This window comes from Somniosus microcephalus, chromosome 9 (genome assembly GCF_052327205.1).
Source record: "Somniosus microcephalus isolate GS21.2 chromosome 9, FLI_Smic_1.0, whole genome shotgun sequence".
In the NCBI taxonomy this organism is placed as follows: domain Eukaryota; kingdom Metazoa; phylum Chordata; class Chondrichthyes; order Squaliformes; family Somniosidae; genus Somniosus; species Somniosus microcephalus.
Window position 1 is genome coordinate 64,626,659 of NC_140995.1, and position 17,193 is coordinate 64,643,851.

The 17,193-nt window shown below is 49.0% G+C and overlaps 1 protein-coding gene across 1 annotated transcript in view; it reads left to right on the top strand.

The window, feature by feature from the left end:
• Window positions 1-17,193, top strand: part of nid1a (nidogen 1a) — a 133,274-nt gene that overhangs the window by 87,078 nt on the left and 29,003 nt on the right. The window contains exons 12-13 of the mRNA XM_085996690.1: window positions 1,611-1,733; window positions 14,166-14,384. Coding sequence (XP_085852816.1) covers window positions 1,611-1,733; window positions 14,166-14,384 — 342 coding nt within the window. The remainder of the gene's footprint in view (window positions 1-1,610; window positions 1,734-14,165; window positions 14,385-17,193) is intronic.

Sequence of the window (17,193 nt, forward strand, 5' to 3'; positions counted from 1 at the left end):
TTCTATGATAGTAAGCAATGTATTAATCATAGCAACCCTGTCAGAAGCACAAAATACATAAAGCAGTTGAACCCAATGGAACTGAATAGAACAAAAGCAAAATACTAGATGCTGGAAATCTGAAATAAAAACAGAAAATGCTGGATATACTCAGCAAGTCGGGCAGCATCTGTGGAGAGTGAAACAGAGTTAACGTTTCGGCTCAACGACCTTTCATCAGAACTGGAAAAAGTTAGAGATTGAACGGTTTATAAGCAAGTACAGAGGCAGTGAAAGGGGAGGGGGGGGGGTGGGAGAACAAAAGGGAAGGTCTGTGATTGGGTGGAAGGCAGGAGAGATTAAATGATAAAAGGTTTGATGGTGCAAGGCAAAAGGAGATGGTAATGGGACAAGTAAAGAAACAAAAGTTAGGTGCAGTGAAACTGGATAGTATTATAGGAGGGTAGACAGTGATGAGGGCCTTCAGTGGAAAGAGACTAGAGAAGCTGGGATTGTTCTCCTTGCAGCAGAGAAGGTTAAGGGGAGATTTAATGGAGGTGTTCAAAATGATGAAAGGTTTTGATAGAGTAGATATGGAGAACCTGTTTCCACTGGTGGGAGGGTCAGTAACCAAAGGAGACAGATTTACCGTAATTTGCCAAGAACCAGGGGGGAGATGAGTTTTTTTTTACACTGAGTTATGATGATCTGGAATGAGCTGCCTGAAAGGGTGGTGGAAGCAGATTAAATCGTAACTTTCAAAAGGAAACTGGATCAATATTTGAAAAGGAAAAATTTGCAGGGCGATGGGGGAAGAGCAGTGGAGTTGGGACTAACTGAACAGCTCTTTCAAAGAGCCGGCACAGGCACGATGGGCAGAATGGCCTCCTTGTGTGCTGTATCATTGTATGAAGAGCTCAGAACACGGCTGGAATTGTGATCTAAGTTTCTGAACAGTTGTCATGTGGGATTTCTTCCGATTAACAGCAGCCATGAGTGGTGTTGCTGTAACTGAATGCAATTTGTTTCTTTAAGTAACGTTATGTTATTCTCCTCCTCCTGTTGTATTTTGTGAATTGGAGATATTTTACATATATGGAAACTGACTTGTGTAGGTTTAAGAGAAAAAGCCCATTGTTGTTGAGAGGTATTTGTCTTGATACTCTAAAAAGGTTGCATAGACTAGGTTTGTATTGCCTCAAGTATAGAAGATTAAGTGGTCATCTAATTGAGGTGTTTAAGGTGATTAAAGGATTTGATAGGATAGATAGAGAGAAATTATTTCCTCTGGTAGGGGGAGTCCAGAACAAGTGGGCATAACCTTAAAATTAGAGATAGGCCGTTCAGGGGTGATGTCAGGAAGCACTTCTTTACACAAAGGGTAGTGGAAATTAGAACACTCTTCCCCCAAAAAGCTGTTGAGGCAGGGGGGTCAATTAAAAATGTCAAAACTGAGATTGATAGGTTTTTATTAGGCAAGGGTATTAAGGGTTACAGAACCATGTGGGTAGATGGAGTTGAGATACAGATCAGCCTTGATCTAACTGAATGGCAGAACATGCTCGAGGGGCTGAGTGGCCTCCTCCTGTTTCTATTTCTTCAATTACACAAATCCATTTTCCTTTTTCAAGATCTTGATGAATGCCAGCCAAGCCGATGTCATCCATACGCCCAGTGCTATAACACACCTGGATCGTTCAGTTGCCATTGTGCCCCTGGCTATCAAGGTGATGGCTTCCAGTGTACTCCTATAGGTAAGGAGCTGAATTCATCTGCTTCAACTTTCTCTTAAAGTTACCTTCTCATAAAGCAACGCTGTAAATTTCTGAAGTTAGCGATCTAAATCGGAACACTAGGGACTCGTAAATTGTGTACCATGTGGGGAAAGTCATTGGGCTAGAAATTGGGTTGCTATGTGCCTCTTAGTGCCCCGGGGGTGCTAACGGGATTCAAATACCCTAGCGCATGGGCATACACCTCCAACGCTTCCTGCAAGTTTCTGCGGTAGCTGGTAGCACCCTGCTCCACTGCGCCGGCGATGAGGACGTCATCGCTGTGCGCAGCACCCCGGCCGCAAACATCCCTTGTGCCCTTGACCTATCGCCGGGCGATATATGCGACAGGATCAGGGGGGCGGTTTAACAGCGGCGATAGCAGGTGGCGGCACAATTTAAAGGGCAGCCATTTTTATTTTGGCCCACTGCCCCTTTTCACATTTGTCTGCGGGGTGCTGGCCGCAATCGTTCAGCCCGCTGTCCAGCATGGCCCCGGGCACACAGCGCTCGGGGGGCGCCCCCCCCCCCCTTTAATCGGGTGGAGGCCTGCAATGACGCGGCGCTGCTGCAAGTAGCGTCGCGACATTGAGCAGTAATGCCCCAAGAAGGAGGTGGAGCGCTTTCAGTAGCGCCCCACCTTCTCCTTGGGGTGCTACTACTGAATTTACGGGGTAGGGCCGCTAACTTTTTTGGGGTGCTAAAAACAGCCTGTGGCTCTTTTGACACTTACCTTAAATTTGTGTCCTCTGGTTGTCAACCCTCCTGCCACTGGAAACAGTTTCTCCCTATTTACTCTCTCAAACCCTATCAAAAGGAGCTGGATTTTTGCAGCAGATCTGCCCAAGTCTTGGGTACACCTATGATTTATTGGCCTATAAGTTGCGGTCAGCAGCAATGTGACGGCGCTCACTGCTGACCACAGAGATTTTGTGATCTCTGTGCTGAAAACTCTGGGTTTCTTGACGTGTAATCAATTGGAGAGCTGTGAAAAGGGGGAACTCCAGTGTAGAGCAGCAGTGATGGCATCAAGCTGTCTGAGCATTGAAGACTTCTTAGACAGGAAATGAAGAGCACTGATTATCCTTCAATTTTTAAAAATGTTAGAGAGTGAAATAAAGATTGGGACATGCACACGGGGTCAAGGCAGAAGCTGAAATATCATGAACAAACTTTAAAAAAAGAGTTTATTTTTAAGTTGTAATTTTTAACATAATGGAGCAATTTGACAATCCACAGATATAATGAGTTTTTCAGGGCCAGCGCGTTTGTTTAGCAGTCCAATATGCTGTTAAAACCCCAGTTACACCTATCCAACAAGGCTTAACATTTAATGGGTTATTTAACAGCGATATTAGCGTGGAAAAATGCAAGTTTTCATCAGCTCCACTGATTTCACCGATTGCCAGCTATTGGGGTGGGGGTTTGGGGGATGTCCACAGCACAGCCTGTGTCGGGGAAGTGAATGACCACCACAATTTCAGGATATCCACGTTTAGATGCCCATGTGCTAAATCCTGAAGTTACTGTCAATTTCAGAGGGGTAATGACAGCGAACGTTGACAGGTTGCCATCATTACCCACTGCAAAATCCGGGCCTGTGGCGACACGCCACCACTGGACATAATCCGCCCGCGGCAGCACGGACAGTTTAAGCAGACGCCCCCAGCCAGGGGCCCTTTCCTCCAGCAACTTGTTTCCCGCAGGGACAGGCTGCCGGGAGCACTTCCTGTCTGGGGAGTATTTAAGTGGATGCGCGGGCTTTTCCAGTTTCTCTTTGCCATGAGGTAGAATAAAAGCAGTTGTGTTTTACTAGCTCTGGTCTCGACTCCCACGTTTGCCGCGGTATCTCAACACTGGTGACCCCGATGCTCAGGACGAATCCTAAGCTAGCATGGCGGAAACAAACGCAGTCACGGTAAAACCACCGGACTTTTGGGAGAACCTGGCCGAAGCCTGGTTTGCTCAAGCTGAGTCCAGATTCCGGCTGAAACACATTACAGTCGACGCCACAAAGTACGACTACCTCGTCTCCTCTCTCACCTACGCCACAATCCCCAAGGTTTGGGCAGCGCTGCAGGATCCACCACCGGAAGGCAAGTACGAACATCTGAAGGCTGCGCTCCTTAAAAAATTTCAAACGTCCTCTTACCAGCGCAACTGCCAACTCCTTGACCTCCCCGGCCTTGGTGACGCTTCACCCTCGGATCTGCTTTCCCACATGCTGTCCCTCTCGGACGACAAAAACACCGGCGCCCTCTTTCGCACGCTTTTCATTCGGCAGCTCCCTGCCAGCATCCGCCCGCTCATTGTGGAGTCTGGCTCCACGGACCTGAATGACATAGCTGAAAAGGCCGACCGGCTGCTCTCTGCACAGTCCGCTCGCGACGTCGCACCCGACCTCACGGCAACGACCACGCGGGCTTCCCGGCCCACTAGGCCCGACCACCCCACCGCTCCGGGTCACTGCTACTACCACACCCGTTTTGGCGCTAGGGCCCAACGCTGCACGCCACCGTGTACTTTCAACCCCCCCCCCCCCCTGCACCGGCCCCCGCGATGGCCGCGGGGCAAAAGGGGCCTCTACTGTACGTCACCGACGACAGAACCAACCGCCGATTTCTGTGCGACACGGGCCCAGCACAGCATCACCCCCGCCTCCGCCCTCGAAATCCAACGCGGCACACGGGGTATCACGCTGGCCGCAGCCAATGGCTCTGACATCCGCACATATGGCACCCACATGGTCACGCTCGACCTCGTGGGCCGCCGCTACCACTGGGAGTTCCTCACAGCCAAGGTCCTCTGCCCACTCATCGGCGCCGACTTCCTACGCGCCCACGGTCTCCTTGTCGACATTCCGAGGCACCGCCTCGTCGACATCAACACTATGGCCCCCATCCCCGGCGCATTCACCCCGGCCCATTCGGCCGGCCTGACGACCTACTGCCTCGCCGGAGCCACGGACGACTACTCGGCACTCCTAGCCAAGTTTCCCGCCCTCACTAACCCGACCTTTTCGGCCAAAGCTGCCAAACACAGTGTGGAGCACTATATCCCCACCACCGGCCCCCCAGTTTCTGCCCACGCCCGCAGACTCAACCCGGCCAAGCTGGAAATCGCGCGGGCCGAGTTCACCACCATGGAACAACTCGGCATCATCCGCCGCTCCAGCAGCCCTTGGGCCTCGCCCCTCCACATCGCCCCCAAGCCCGGCGGAGGCTGGCGCCCTTGCGGGGACTACTGCCGCCTCAACGACGCCACCACCCCCGACCGATACCCGGTGCGCCACATCCAGGACTTCTCGGCCCGACTGGCCGGACGAACCGTCTTTTCCAAGGTCGACCTGGTGCGCGGTTACCACCAAGTCCCCGTACACCCCGCGGACATCCCCAAAACGGCCGTCATCACCCCATTCGGCCTGTTCGAGTTCCTGAGGATGCCCTTCGGCCTCAAGAATACAGCCCAGGCTTTCCAGCGCCTTATGGACTCAGTCCTCCGGGACCTGAACTTCCTATTCGTCTATCTCGACGACATTCTCGTGGCCAGCTCCTCCAAACAGGAACGCCTTCGCATCCTGTTCGGGCGCCTAGCCCAACACGGGCTCATCCTCAGCCAAGTGCCAATTCGGCCTAACCGAGATCGATTTTCTCGGTCACCACATCACCCCTGCTGGGGCCGTCCCCCTGCCCAACAAGGTGCAGGCCGTCCAGCAATTCCCCCGCCCCACAACCATCAAGGGCCTCCAGGAGTTCCTCGGGATGGTGAACTTCTACAACAGGTTCATCCCCAGAGCTGCAGCCCTCATGAAACCCCTATATGACTCCCTCCGAGGTAAATCTGGCAAGATGGACGTAGCCTGGACCACTGACACGTCAGCTGCCTTCGACGCCACCAAAAACGCGCTCGCCGACGCCACCCTGCTCGCGCACCCGAGGGCCAACGCCCGGGTCGCGCTCACCACCGACGCCTCCAACCACGCGGTCGGTGCCGTGTTCGAGCAGTGGGTCAATGGCGCGTGGCAGCCACTTGCCTTCTACAGCCGCCAACTGCGCCCCCCCCGGAGGTCAAATACTCCATTTTCGACCGCGAGCTTCTCGCGCTCCACCTGTCGGTCCGCCATTTCAGGTTCCTCCTGGAAGGCCGCCCCTTCACCGCGTACGTGGACCACAAGCCGCTCACATACGCGATGGCCAAGCACACCAAACCCTGGTCCGCTAGGCAGCAACGCCAGCTCGCGGCCATGTCCGAGTTTACTACGGACATCCAGCACGTCTCCAGTAGAGACAACGTTGTCGCCGACTGCCTTTCCCGTCCCGCCATCTGCGCGAATCACCTCGCGGTCGACTACGCGCAACTAGCAGCGGCCCAGCTCATGGACCCAGACCTCCTCTCGGCGGCTACCAGCCTGCCAGGGCTACGCTTAATCAAGGTCGCGCACGGGCCCGAAGCCACGGCAGTCACTTGCGACGTCTCACTCGGCCAACCCAGGCCGGTCGTCCCTGCAACCTGGCGCTGCCGCATCTTCGACGCGCTCCACGGGCTCTCCCACCCGGGTTCCCGCGCATCCGTTAAACTCTTCTCCCAGCGCTTCGTCTGGCGCGGCCTCAGCAAAGATGTTCGGACTTGGGCCACCTTCTGCCTCGCCTGCCAACGGGCTAAGGTACAGCTGCACACAAAAGCACCCCTGGGAGACTTCGAGGTACCCAGCCGCCGCTTCGACCACATACACGTCGACATCGTCGGTCCTCTGCCGCCATCGCAAGGCCAAACTTATCTCTTCACGATGGTCGACCGCTACACACGCTGGCCTGAGGCAGTGCCGCTGACCTCCACCACCACAGCCGACATCGCCAGGGCGTTCGTTAACACCTGGGTTGCAAGGTTCGGCGTACCGGCCGACATAACCTCCGACAGAGGCGCCCAGTTCACCTCCGAACTCTGGACGGCCACAGCACGCAACCTCGGGGTGACGCTCCACCGAACCACGGTGTACCACCCGCAGGCCAACGGGCTTTGTGAACGCTTCCACGGGTCACTCAAGGCCTCTCCGCGCCGGCCTGCAGGACAGTACCTGGACTGACCGCCTACCATGGGTGCTACTAGGCCTACGCACCGCGGTCAAGGAAGACCTCCAGTCCTCGGCGGCGGAGTTAGTCTACGGACAACCGCTGCGCGTCCCAGGCGAATTCCTTCCGGAGGCTACCACGCCTTGGTCGGCCGAACAGCAGCGGCTCAACTCTTTCTCTTCCGCTCAGCAGTTCGCCCCACTTCCGGTCAACCGACACGGCGAACTCGCACCTCGCGTTCCGCCAAATTTACAGCAGGCGCGCTTCGTCTTCGTGCGACACGACGCGCACCGTGGGCCCCTGCGACCCCCGTACGACGGACCGTACGAGGTATTACAAACCGAGGACAAGGTCTTCAAGCTGCGACTCGGCAACAGGGTCGACACCGTCTCCATCGACCGGCTCAAACCAGCACACACACAACCAGGGGAACAGGTCCCCGTGGCCCAGCCTCCAACTAGAGGCCGTCCTGCCAGCACAGCCGGCGGCGAACCGCCCGGCCCCACCAACTAGACCGGCGACCACTCGGAGCCGCTGCGGCAGAACCATCAGACCACCGTCACGACTCGTCCACTCCTCCTAAGCGGATTCTGGGGGGAGCTCTGTGGCGACACGCCACCACTGGACATAATCCGCCCACGGCGGCACAGACAGTTTAAGCAGACGCCCCTAGCCGGGGGCCCTTTCCTCCAGCAACTTGTTTCCCGCAGGGACAGGCTGCCGGGAGCACTTCCTGTCTGGGGAGTATTTAAGTGGATGCGCGGGCTTTTCCAGTTTCTCTCTGCCATGAGGTAGAATAAAAGCAGTTGTGTTTTACTAGCTCTGGTCTCGACTCCCACGTTTGCCGCGGTATCTCAACAGGCCAATATATTTCTATGTTGCTGCATTTTGAACTGTTGAAAAGCAGTTTAGCTTCTTTGTCCCAGCTACCCAGCCATGTAAGATAGTTAGAGGCTAAGTAGCAGGTAGTTAATACCTGGTACACACAGTGCTCTGAATGGGAATGGTATGAACTGATGCCAAACTTCTCATCTCCACTAATTTCAATTTCAGTTTGCACATTACCTGAAACTGGATTCAGTTTCTGCAAAGTCAAAGCAAGAAAGAAAGACCTTGCATTTCTATAGTGTCTTGTACGACCTCAGGACATCCCAAACCACTTAGCAGGCAATGAAGTACTTTTGAAACGTAGTTACTATTGTAATGTAGGAAACGTGGCAGCCAAGTTACGCACAGCCGTGGCTCCGTTGGTAGCACCCTCGCCTCTGAGTCAGAAGGATGTGCGTTCAAGTGCCACTCCAGAGACTTGAGCCCCAAAATCCAGGCTGACACTCCTGAGGGAATGCTGCACCATCGGAGGTGTGGTCTTTTGGATGAGATGTTAAACCAAGGTGCCCTCTCAGGTGAACATAAAAGATCCCATGGCACTATTTCACAAATGAGCAGGGGAGTTATCCCCAGTGTCCTGGCCAATAGTTATCCCTCAATCAACAATACTAAAAACAGATTATCTGGTCATTATCACATTGCTGTTTGTGGGAGCTTGCTGTGGGGAAAAAAACGAAAAACTTGCATTTATATAGCGCCTATCATGACCACCGGATGTCCCAAAGGGCTTTACAGCCAATTAAGTACTTTTTTTTCCACAGCAAGCGCCTACAAACAGTGATGTGACAATGACCAGATAATCTGTTTACGCGATATTGGTTGAGGGATAAATATTGACCAGGACATCGAGGAAAATTCCCCTACTCCTCTTCGACACCGTGCCATGGGATCTTTTCTATATACCTGAGCGGGCAGACTCGATTTAACGTCTCATCCGAAAGACGGCATCGCTGACAGTGCAGCACTCCCTTCGTGTCAGCCTGGATTATGTGCTCAAGTCCCTGGAATGGGACTCAACCCACAGTTTAAAAAAAGCCCAGAACCAATTATGTATTATATTGCATATACATAATATCAGCAATTAATAATTTATGAATTACATATTGTCTGAGTATTGCTGATCCATGTATGTGTCTGCTTGTGGGCTGCAATGAACAGACATACACTTTTACATGTTACGAGATACAAAAATTTAAAACATGAATACTTGGGATTTCTTTGAGGCTGTAATGTTAAAAGTCAAATAGTTTTTAAGTACAAAAGCAGCACAGTTCACATCCTGATCCTAGATTAGACAGCCAACAGAGTTTTTATCAAAAAAATGTAATTCTCTTACATGAAGTCAATTATGATTTAAAATACACTCTATCGGGACAATAAGTCAGCATTTTCTGCAGTGAGTCAGAAATGATTTTTTAAAAATGCAAGTATCAGTGTCACAAGAAAGGCACTTAAAGCAGAATCTCGACTTATTCATGAGGTGAATAATTCTTCAAAAAACACACATTGGAACATCAAAGGGATAGCAGCAGGACTTGAGTTCAAGCCACTGTGGAGTGGGGAAGGTCAAATTACTCTAAGATGTTTCTTTCTGAATATAGTTCAACTCCTACATATAAATGAATACTATGCCAAATATTGAGGGAATCACTTAGGACATTGTTCCTTTTCAAAGTGCATCTCAACAGATGGGCACCTTCTCTGCCCCTCACCCCCAATCTGTATGAGGTCCTCAATCTGAATCACATCTCACTTCCTGACCAGAGAAGGCAGCTGAGAATGAAGGAAAGGAAAGAACTATAGCGCTTTTCATGACCTTGGGATGTCCCAAAGTGCTAGTGAATGAAGTACTTTGGAAGTGTAGTCACTGTTGTAATGTAGGATACGTGGCAGCCAATTTGCGCACAGCAAGCTCCCACAGACAGCAATGAGATAATGGCCAGATAATCTGTTTTAGTGATGTTGGTTGAGGGATAAATATTTGCCAGGGCACCAGGGGAGAACTCTTCTGCTCTTCACTGGCATAGTGAAATAGGGCCATTGGATCTTTTGCATCCACCTGACAGACAGGGCCTTAGTTTGATGCCTCATCCGCAAGACAGCATCTCTGACAGTGCACTGCACTGGGTGTTTCGGCCTGGATTTTGTGCTTAAGCCGCTGGAGTAGGACTTGAACCTAGGACCTTCTGACTCAGAAGAGTGCTATCAACTAATCCACAGGTAACACCATAATGACACTTAATGCCAGAGTATTTGCTGGAGTGGGCCATCTCGCAGCATGCCCCGTTAGTTAGACTTCTTCCTGCACCCTTCAGCTAGAACATTTTTTTCCCTGTAAGCTGCAAGTGTGAGCTGATAACGGCACGGCGAGGGCAGCTGGGACCTTGGTGAACAACGGGATCAGCAGTCTATCTCCTTATCCAATGAGATTAAAGAATTGAGAAATAAGCAGAGGAATAACTGAGAAGGAAATAGGGTGAATTAGGGTCAAATCAGGTAGAGAAATAAAGAGAGGGAAAGAAAGATTGGATTGAGAGAGAGAGAGAAAACTGACAGGAAAAGGAAGAAAAAAATTAAATTTAAAATGTTGAAAATCTCTAACAATTGACGACCTGCAGGAATGAGGTTCTGCAGTTTATTGTTCCCTGTCTGGGCCGGAGAGGCTGAGTGGCATTGCAGGAGCATAAATCGCCTCATTAAAAAGATACTTACTCTGTTAATTACCAGCCCTAGTTTTCTGTGGCGAGTTTAATGGGTAATTTTTTTTAAACTCATTGATGGGATGTGGGCGTCACTGGCTGGCTAGGCCTGCATTTAGTGCCCATCCCTAATTGCCCTTGAGAAGATGGTGGTGAGCCGCCTTCTTGAACCGCTGCAGTCCATATGGTGTAGGTACACCCACAATGCTGTTAGGAAGGGAGTTCCAGGATTTTGGCCCAGCGACAGTGAAGGAACGGCGATACAGGTCCAAGTCAGGATGGTGTGTGGCTTGGAGGGGAACTTGTAGGTGGTGATGTTCCCATGCGTCTGCTGCCCTTGTCCTTCTAAGTGGTAGAGATCGCGGGTTTGGAAGGTGCTGTTGAAGGAGCTTTGGCGAGTTGCTGCAGTGCATCTTGTAGATGGTACACACTGCAGCCACAGTGCGCCGGTGGTGGAGGGAGTGAATGTTGAAGGTGGTGGATGGAGTGCCAATCAAGCGGGCTGCTTTATCCTGAATGGTGTCGAGCTTCTTGAGTGTTGTTGGAGCTGCACTCATCCAGGCAAGTGGAGAGTATTCCATCACACTCTTGACTTGTGCCTTGTAGATGGTGGAAAAGCTTTAGGGAGTCAGGAGGTGAGACACTCGCCGCAGAATTCCCAGCCTCTGGCCTGCCCTCTTAAAGGGCAAATGCAACAATTTTGTGAGACTCACGAGGAGGTTGAGGGCAAGCTGCCATTTTTACGAGGCTAACAGTGGAGTGACGCAAATCTTCCAGCAACCTGTGGGGATTCACAATTCACGGGAAGTCTCCTCCTCGCCACAAGTTGCTGAACGATTTACACGTTAATAACGGAGAGTGCCATTAAACTAATGGTTATTTTGGCAACTAAATCTGGGCCAATGTGTTAAACATCTTTCAGAGCTGCATCTCAGTCACTTTTTTTGTTTTGACTTATACAACACTGGTTGTTATCCTACAAACAGCGAAAGAAACTTCAATGAGCATGTGGTAAAAGTCAGTGAATATGAAATCTGAGTGAGTGGAGAAAAAATTAATCCCTGTTAAACGGTGTATTCAGGATAGTTAATTGGCTCCAGAGCTTGACGATATATAAACATTAAACAAGACTGTAGTCCAGACCGTGGTTGAAGATGAAAACTGCCACATGTCTGGGAACTGCAGTGGATTCACATGCAGAAGAGAATAACTTAACAGCATGTCTGGCCAGGAAATACCATAATTGTGCTTCAGCCCCTGGGAGCTTTCACTCCCACACCCCAGTTCCGGGAAGTAGGGGTGGGGAGGATGGAAGGGGAAGATTTATTATTATGGGCTGGCCCCTGAACATGGGCATGTTGGCCTCTCTGTTCTCTCTGACCTTGACACTAGTTCTCACAATTAGAGCTTGTCCCTTTTGATGCTGTTCTATACTGATGTCCTTGCAGAAGTGCCTACCTGTTAACCCAATTTAAAGTTGGTTCCCACTCCCAAACTCTAGTCGAAACCATAAATCTGGTAGATTTACTAGAACGATACCGGGACTCCAAGGGTTAAATTACGAGGCGAGATTACACAAACTATGGTTGTAGTCCCTGGAATTCAAAAGATTAAGGGGTGATTTGATTGAAGTTTTCAAGATATTAAGGGGTACTGATAGGGTAGATAGAAACTATTTCTGCTGGTTGGAGAGTCTTGAACCAGGGAACGTAGGCTAAAACAGGTCTTTCGGGAGTGAATTTAGGAAACAATTCTACACACAAAGGGTGGTAGAAGTTTGGAACTCTTCTGCAAACGGCAACTGATGCGGGGTCAATTGTTCATTTTAAATCCGAGATTGATAGATTTTTGTTAACCAAAGGTATTAAGGTATATGGGCAAAGGCGGGTTAGTTGGAGTTAGATCCCAGATCAGCCATGATCTCATTGAATGGCGGAACAGGCTTGAGGGGTTTTGGCCAAATGACAGCTTAGGTCAGTTGGTAGCACTCTCGCCTCTTGTCAGAAGGTTGTGGGTTCAAGCCCCACCACAGACTTGAACAGGTAATCTAGCTGACATTCCAGTGGTGTGCTGCACTGTCAGAGGTACAGTTAGAGACTCCGACCATCTGCTCAAGTAGACTTGAGAAATCCACGGCACAATTCGAAGAACGGCTAGCGCACAGGTACAAAAAGTAATGCTGGCCCTTATCTCAACGGGATTGGAATACAAAAAGAGATTTTTTGTTAGGTAAAGGGTATCGAGGGATATTGAGCAAAGGTGGGGAAAATGGGAGTTGAGGTACAGATCATTCACGATGTAATAGAATGGCAGAACAGGCTTGAGGGGCTGAATGGCCCACTCTTGTTCCTAGGGAGATCAATGGAGTCAATACTTGTGGGACCTAGTTACTTGGAGCCAGAGAGGATGGCTTTTAATTTACCAGCGTTGAACTGAAGGAAATTGTAACTGATCCAGAACTTAATGCCGGACAGGCAATTGTAGAGTGTAGCGACAGCGTGTGAGTCACTGGTGGAAAGCTTTAATGGAGTATCATATGGATATCCTTGTGGACGATGTTGCCAAGAGGTCATGCAAAATTGATGGTTAGAATGGAATTGTGAGTAGAATGCTAGGGCACACCAGAGGTGGCCATATAATCCTGGGAGGATAAACCAAGGCTGTGTAATGAGTCCATTTTAAGAATGAAAGGATTTGTATTTATATTGCGCCTTTCACGACCTCTGGATGTTCCAAAATGCTTTACAGCCAATGAGGTTCTTTTTGAAGTGTCGCCCCCGTTGTAATGTAGTAAACGCGGCAGCCAATTTTCGCACAGCAAGATCCCACAAACAGCAGAGCGACCAGATCATCTGTTTTTAGTGATGTTGGTTGAGGGATAAATATTAGCCAGCACACCAGGGAGAATGCCCCTGCTCTACTTCGAATAGTGCCATTGGACCTATTACATCCACCTGAGAGGGCAGACGAGTATAAGTGGAACCATGAGAGTATGATGCTGTGGGGCGATGAGCTGTGTTGAAAGTGGCTGGGTAGGGGGATGGACGGAAGGAAAGACGACAAGCCACAGTGGCACAGAATATCGCTGACTTCGACCAAGACAGTCTCTGTGCTGGGGATAGGGTGGAAACCCAACTGGAGGGTGGCGAGCGGGCAGAGGTGGGCGAGATGAGTGCGGAGCCATGCGCCATCAACCGATGCAAGGACATTGGAGAGAAGTTGTAGAGCGTAGCTGGGGTGGAGATGATGGAGGGGCTGGGGGTTGCTTTATTTTTTTCTTAAGTGACGATCTTTGAAAGTGTTGGGGGATAGTCCCAGAAGATGACAATGGGTGGCGATCAGCAGGCATGGGAGTTAGGAGGGGAAGTTGGGTAGTCAGGAACAGGGTGGGGGTCAAGGGAGCAAGTGGTGGGCCTCATAGAAGTTGAGTGTACTGTTCCATAGGATGAGTTACATTTAGTCATGGATGGAGAATGGACACTTCTTGCAGGCTTCCTCGCCTGATTTGATTGACAGAGGCTGTCTGCCTGCTAACCTCCTTGACAAAGAATGATGTTGGTAAGGAGGGCAATTAAGGATGAAGAAAATAACGTGAAGAGCAGCTTGTTGGAGAACCTTAGTAGATCGGGATATGTTTTTTCACAGGTACTTTGTGTCTGATTTATCTAAACATCCTAACCTGCCTTTAACTGGTGAGTGAGCCATTCTATGTGCACTCAGACCTTTTAATACTGCATTTTGTATTTCTTGCTCGACAGGCTCCCAGAAAACACCATGTGAGCATCACAGGGACAGCGTCCTGGGCAGCATACAGCCAAGAGGACCCAGGCCTACTGGCCACCACATCCCTCAGTGTGATGCTCATGGGAACTATGTGGCGGTCCAGTGTGTCTCAAACCAAGAAACCTGTTGGTGTGTGGACACAAATGGTAACGAAATTGCAGGAACCAGGACTAGTCGAGGAGTACGACCCCCTTGTAAGTACTGGCACTCTTGGATCAAGTTATTAGTTAATAAAAATGGAACACTAATGTAACTAATCTATTGAAATGACTAGTTTGAAGCTGGAGATATTTGTATTTTATGTTTTAAATATTTGGGTGTGATTGAAATTATCTGGGGCTACAGAGTTTACAATATTTGCTTTACAACAACAACTTGCATTTATATCACGCCTTTAACGCAGTAAAACGTCCCAAGGCGCTTCGCAGGAGCGTAATGCCGAGCCAAAGAAGGAGACATTAGGACTGGTGACCAAAAGCTTAGTCAAAGAGAGATTTTAAGGTGGGTCTCAAATGAGGAGAGTCTGAGAGGTTTAGGGCGGGAATTTCAGAGCTTAGGGCCTAGACGGCTGAAGGCACGGCCGCCAGTGGTGGGACGAAGGGACTAGGGCTGCGCAAGGGGCCAGAATGAACTGTATGTCCAAAGACTTCCATTTGCTGCCGAGTTCTTTGGTCAAAGACTGTTCAAACACCCCCACAAAATCATTCAGCTGATTACCTGCTGAGAGGGTTCACCAGAAGGTCACAGTGAAAGCTTAAGCGTAGTTGTTTTCAAATAGTTTCGGTTGATCCCGTGGGAAATAAAATTGCTTAAAACGTTTAGTTCTAGTTTCCTCCTGACGTCCTCTTTCCTTCCAGTGGCGCGGCTTCAGAAAAGCGTCACTCTGCTTAAGAGTTTGGACGCACAATTCTCGGGCTGCCCGTAGAGCTAGTCTACCTCGTGCAGCGTCGGTGGATACTGATGTATTGGCCAGTAATACACTGCAGTTCTCTCAGCTCTTGTATGGAAACTAGAACTGGACTGCCGTGGAGTATCTCCACCGAAACACTGCCAAGGCATTTGGCCGTGAATTCATGGCAGGCAAAGTTTTTTTTTCCCTGCTATGTTTACAAAAGAGATGGTATTTCTGGAATTTGCCATCCACTGCAGTAAAGTACTTGTAAATGGGGGTTATTCATAGCACAGCTAATCGTGATGTGAAATTTTAATACTTATAAGGCAACAAGCGTCATAAGATAAAATATCACCTTGTTAACTAGTTCGGTAGCAGATTGATGTCTATTTTTGGTCATTTGAAAATCGTTTTGATTTTTTTTTAAACTTGAAGCTAGTCTGATCTGGCACAAGACCCTGAGAGGGACAAGTTCTTAAACATTCCTGTAGATGTGGGCTTCCTTTTTTTGTTGTGTTTTAAAACCCTTTTGACTACATTAATCTACTTTTCCAATGAGGCGTTTCCAGATTCAAAGACCAGAATCCCAGCTGCATGGAGATTTTACACCAAATAGCACTTCAATGTCACAAACCTGTGCTTAAACTGAAAGCAGTACCTGGATAACACCAGTCTTCGGTTTAGAGATGAGCTCATTTCCTTTCTGTGTTTGTCATCATTCCCTGTTGTGTGACGTGGACTCACATTGGGGGGCAGGGAACGTGATGGTCATGTTAGTCAAGATAATGAAATATATGAACAGTTAAACTCCCAGCTGGAAAGTTTAAAAATTGTAACTGAATCTATTGAGTTGTTTGGCTAAAGTTTCGAGGTGAGGCGTGCTGTGAGGATTTGTAGGAGAGCGTCAACTGCTCGAGTTTCACTCTTGGTTGCTGTGAGCTGTATCGCAGCCTTGTAACACTCTCCCAGACATCAGCGTAATCTCCATGCCCTCCATCAACTTTAGCTCATCCAAAACTCTGCTGCCCGTATCTTATCTTGCACCAAGTTCCATTTACCCATCACCCCTGTGCTTGCTGATCGACATTGGCTCCCGGTCCAGCAACGCCTCAATTTTAAAATTCTGATCCTCGTATTCCGATCCCTCCATGGCCTCGCCCCTTCCTATCTCTGTAACCTCCTCCAGCCTTACAGCCCTCCAAGATTTCTGCACTCCTCCAATTCTAGCCTCTTGCATATCTCCGATTTCCATTGCCCCATCAGGTGACCGTACCTTCAGCTGCTTAGGCCCTAAGCTCTGGAATTCCTTCCCTAAACTCTCAACCTCTCCTCCTTTAAGACGCTCCTTAAAACCTACCTCTTTGACCAAGCTATTGGTCACCTGTCCTAATATCTCTTTGTGGCTCGGTGTCAAATTTCTATCTGATAATGCTCCTGTGAAGCACCTTGGGACGTTTTACTATGTTAAAAGCGCTATATAAATGCAATTTGTTACAATGAATATGTGTTCCCACTCTTTAAGGTGATGTTCTTTTCAATTTTTTTTACACCTTGTATATGTTTAATAACACAGCAAGCATTTGTGTGTTTCTAATTTAAGATTTAAGTGAAGATTTTGCATAGAATTTACAGCACAGAAATAGGCTATTCAGCCCATACCAGTGTTTGTGTCACACAAGACTCCTCCCACTTTATTTCATCAACCTTAACATAACTTTCTATTCCTTTCTCCCTCATGTGCTTATCTAGCTTCCCCTTAAATGCATCTATGGTATTCGCCTCCGCTACTCCATGTTCACATTCAAGGTTCACATTCTCACCACTGAGTAAATAAGTTTCTCCTGAATTCCTTATTGGATTTATTACTGACTGTTATATTTACAACCCCTATTTTGGACTCCCCCACAAGTGGAAGCATATTCTCTGTCTACTCTGTCAAACCCCATCATAATTTTAAAGTCCTCTATTAGATCATCCCTCAGCCTTCTCTCTTCCAGCCTCTTCAAACTTTCCTGCTAGTTATAACCTCTCAGTTCTGGTATATCCTTGTAAATCTTTTTTGCACCTTCTCCAGTGCCTCAATATCCTTTTTGTAATGTGGAGATCAGAAC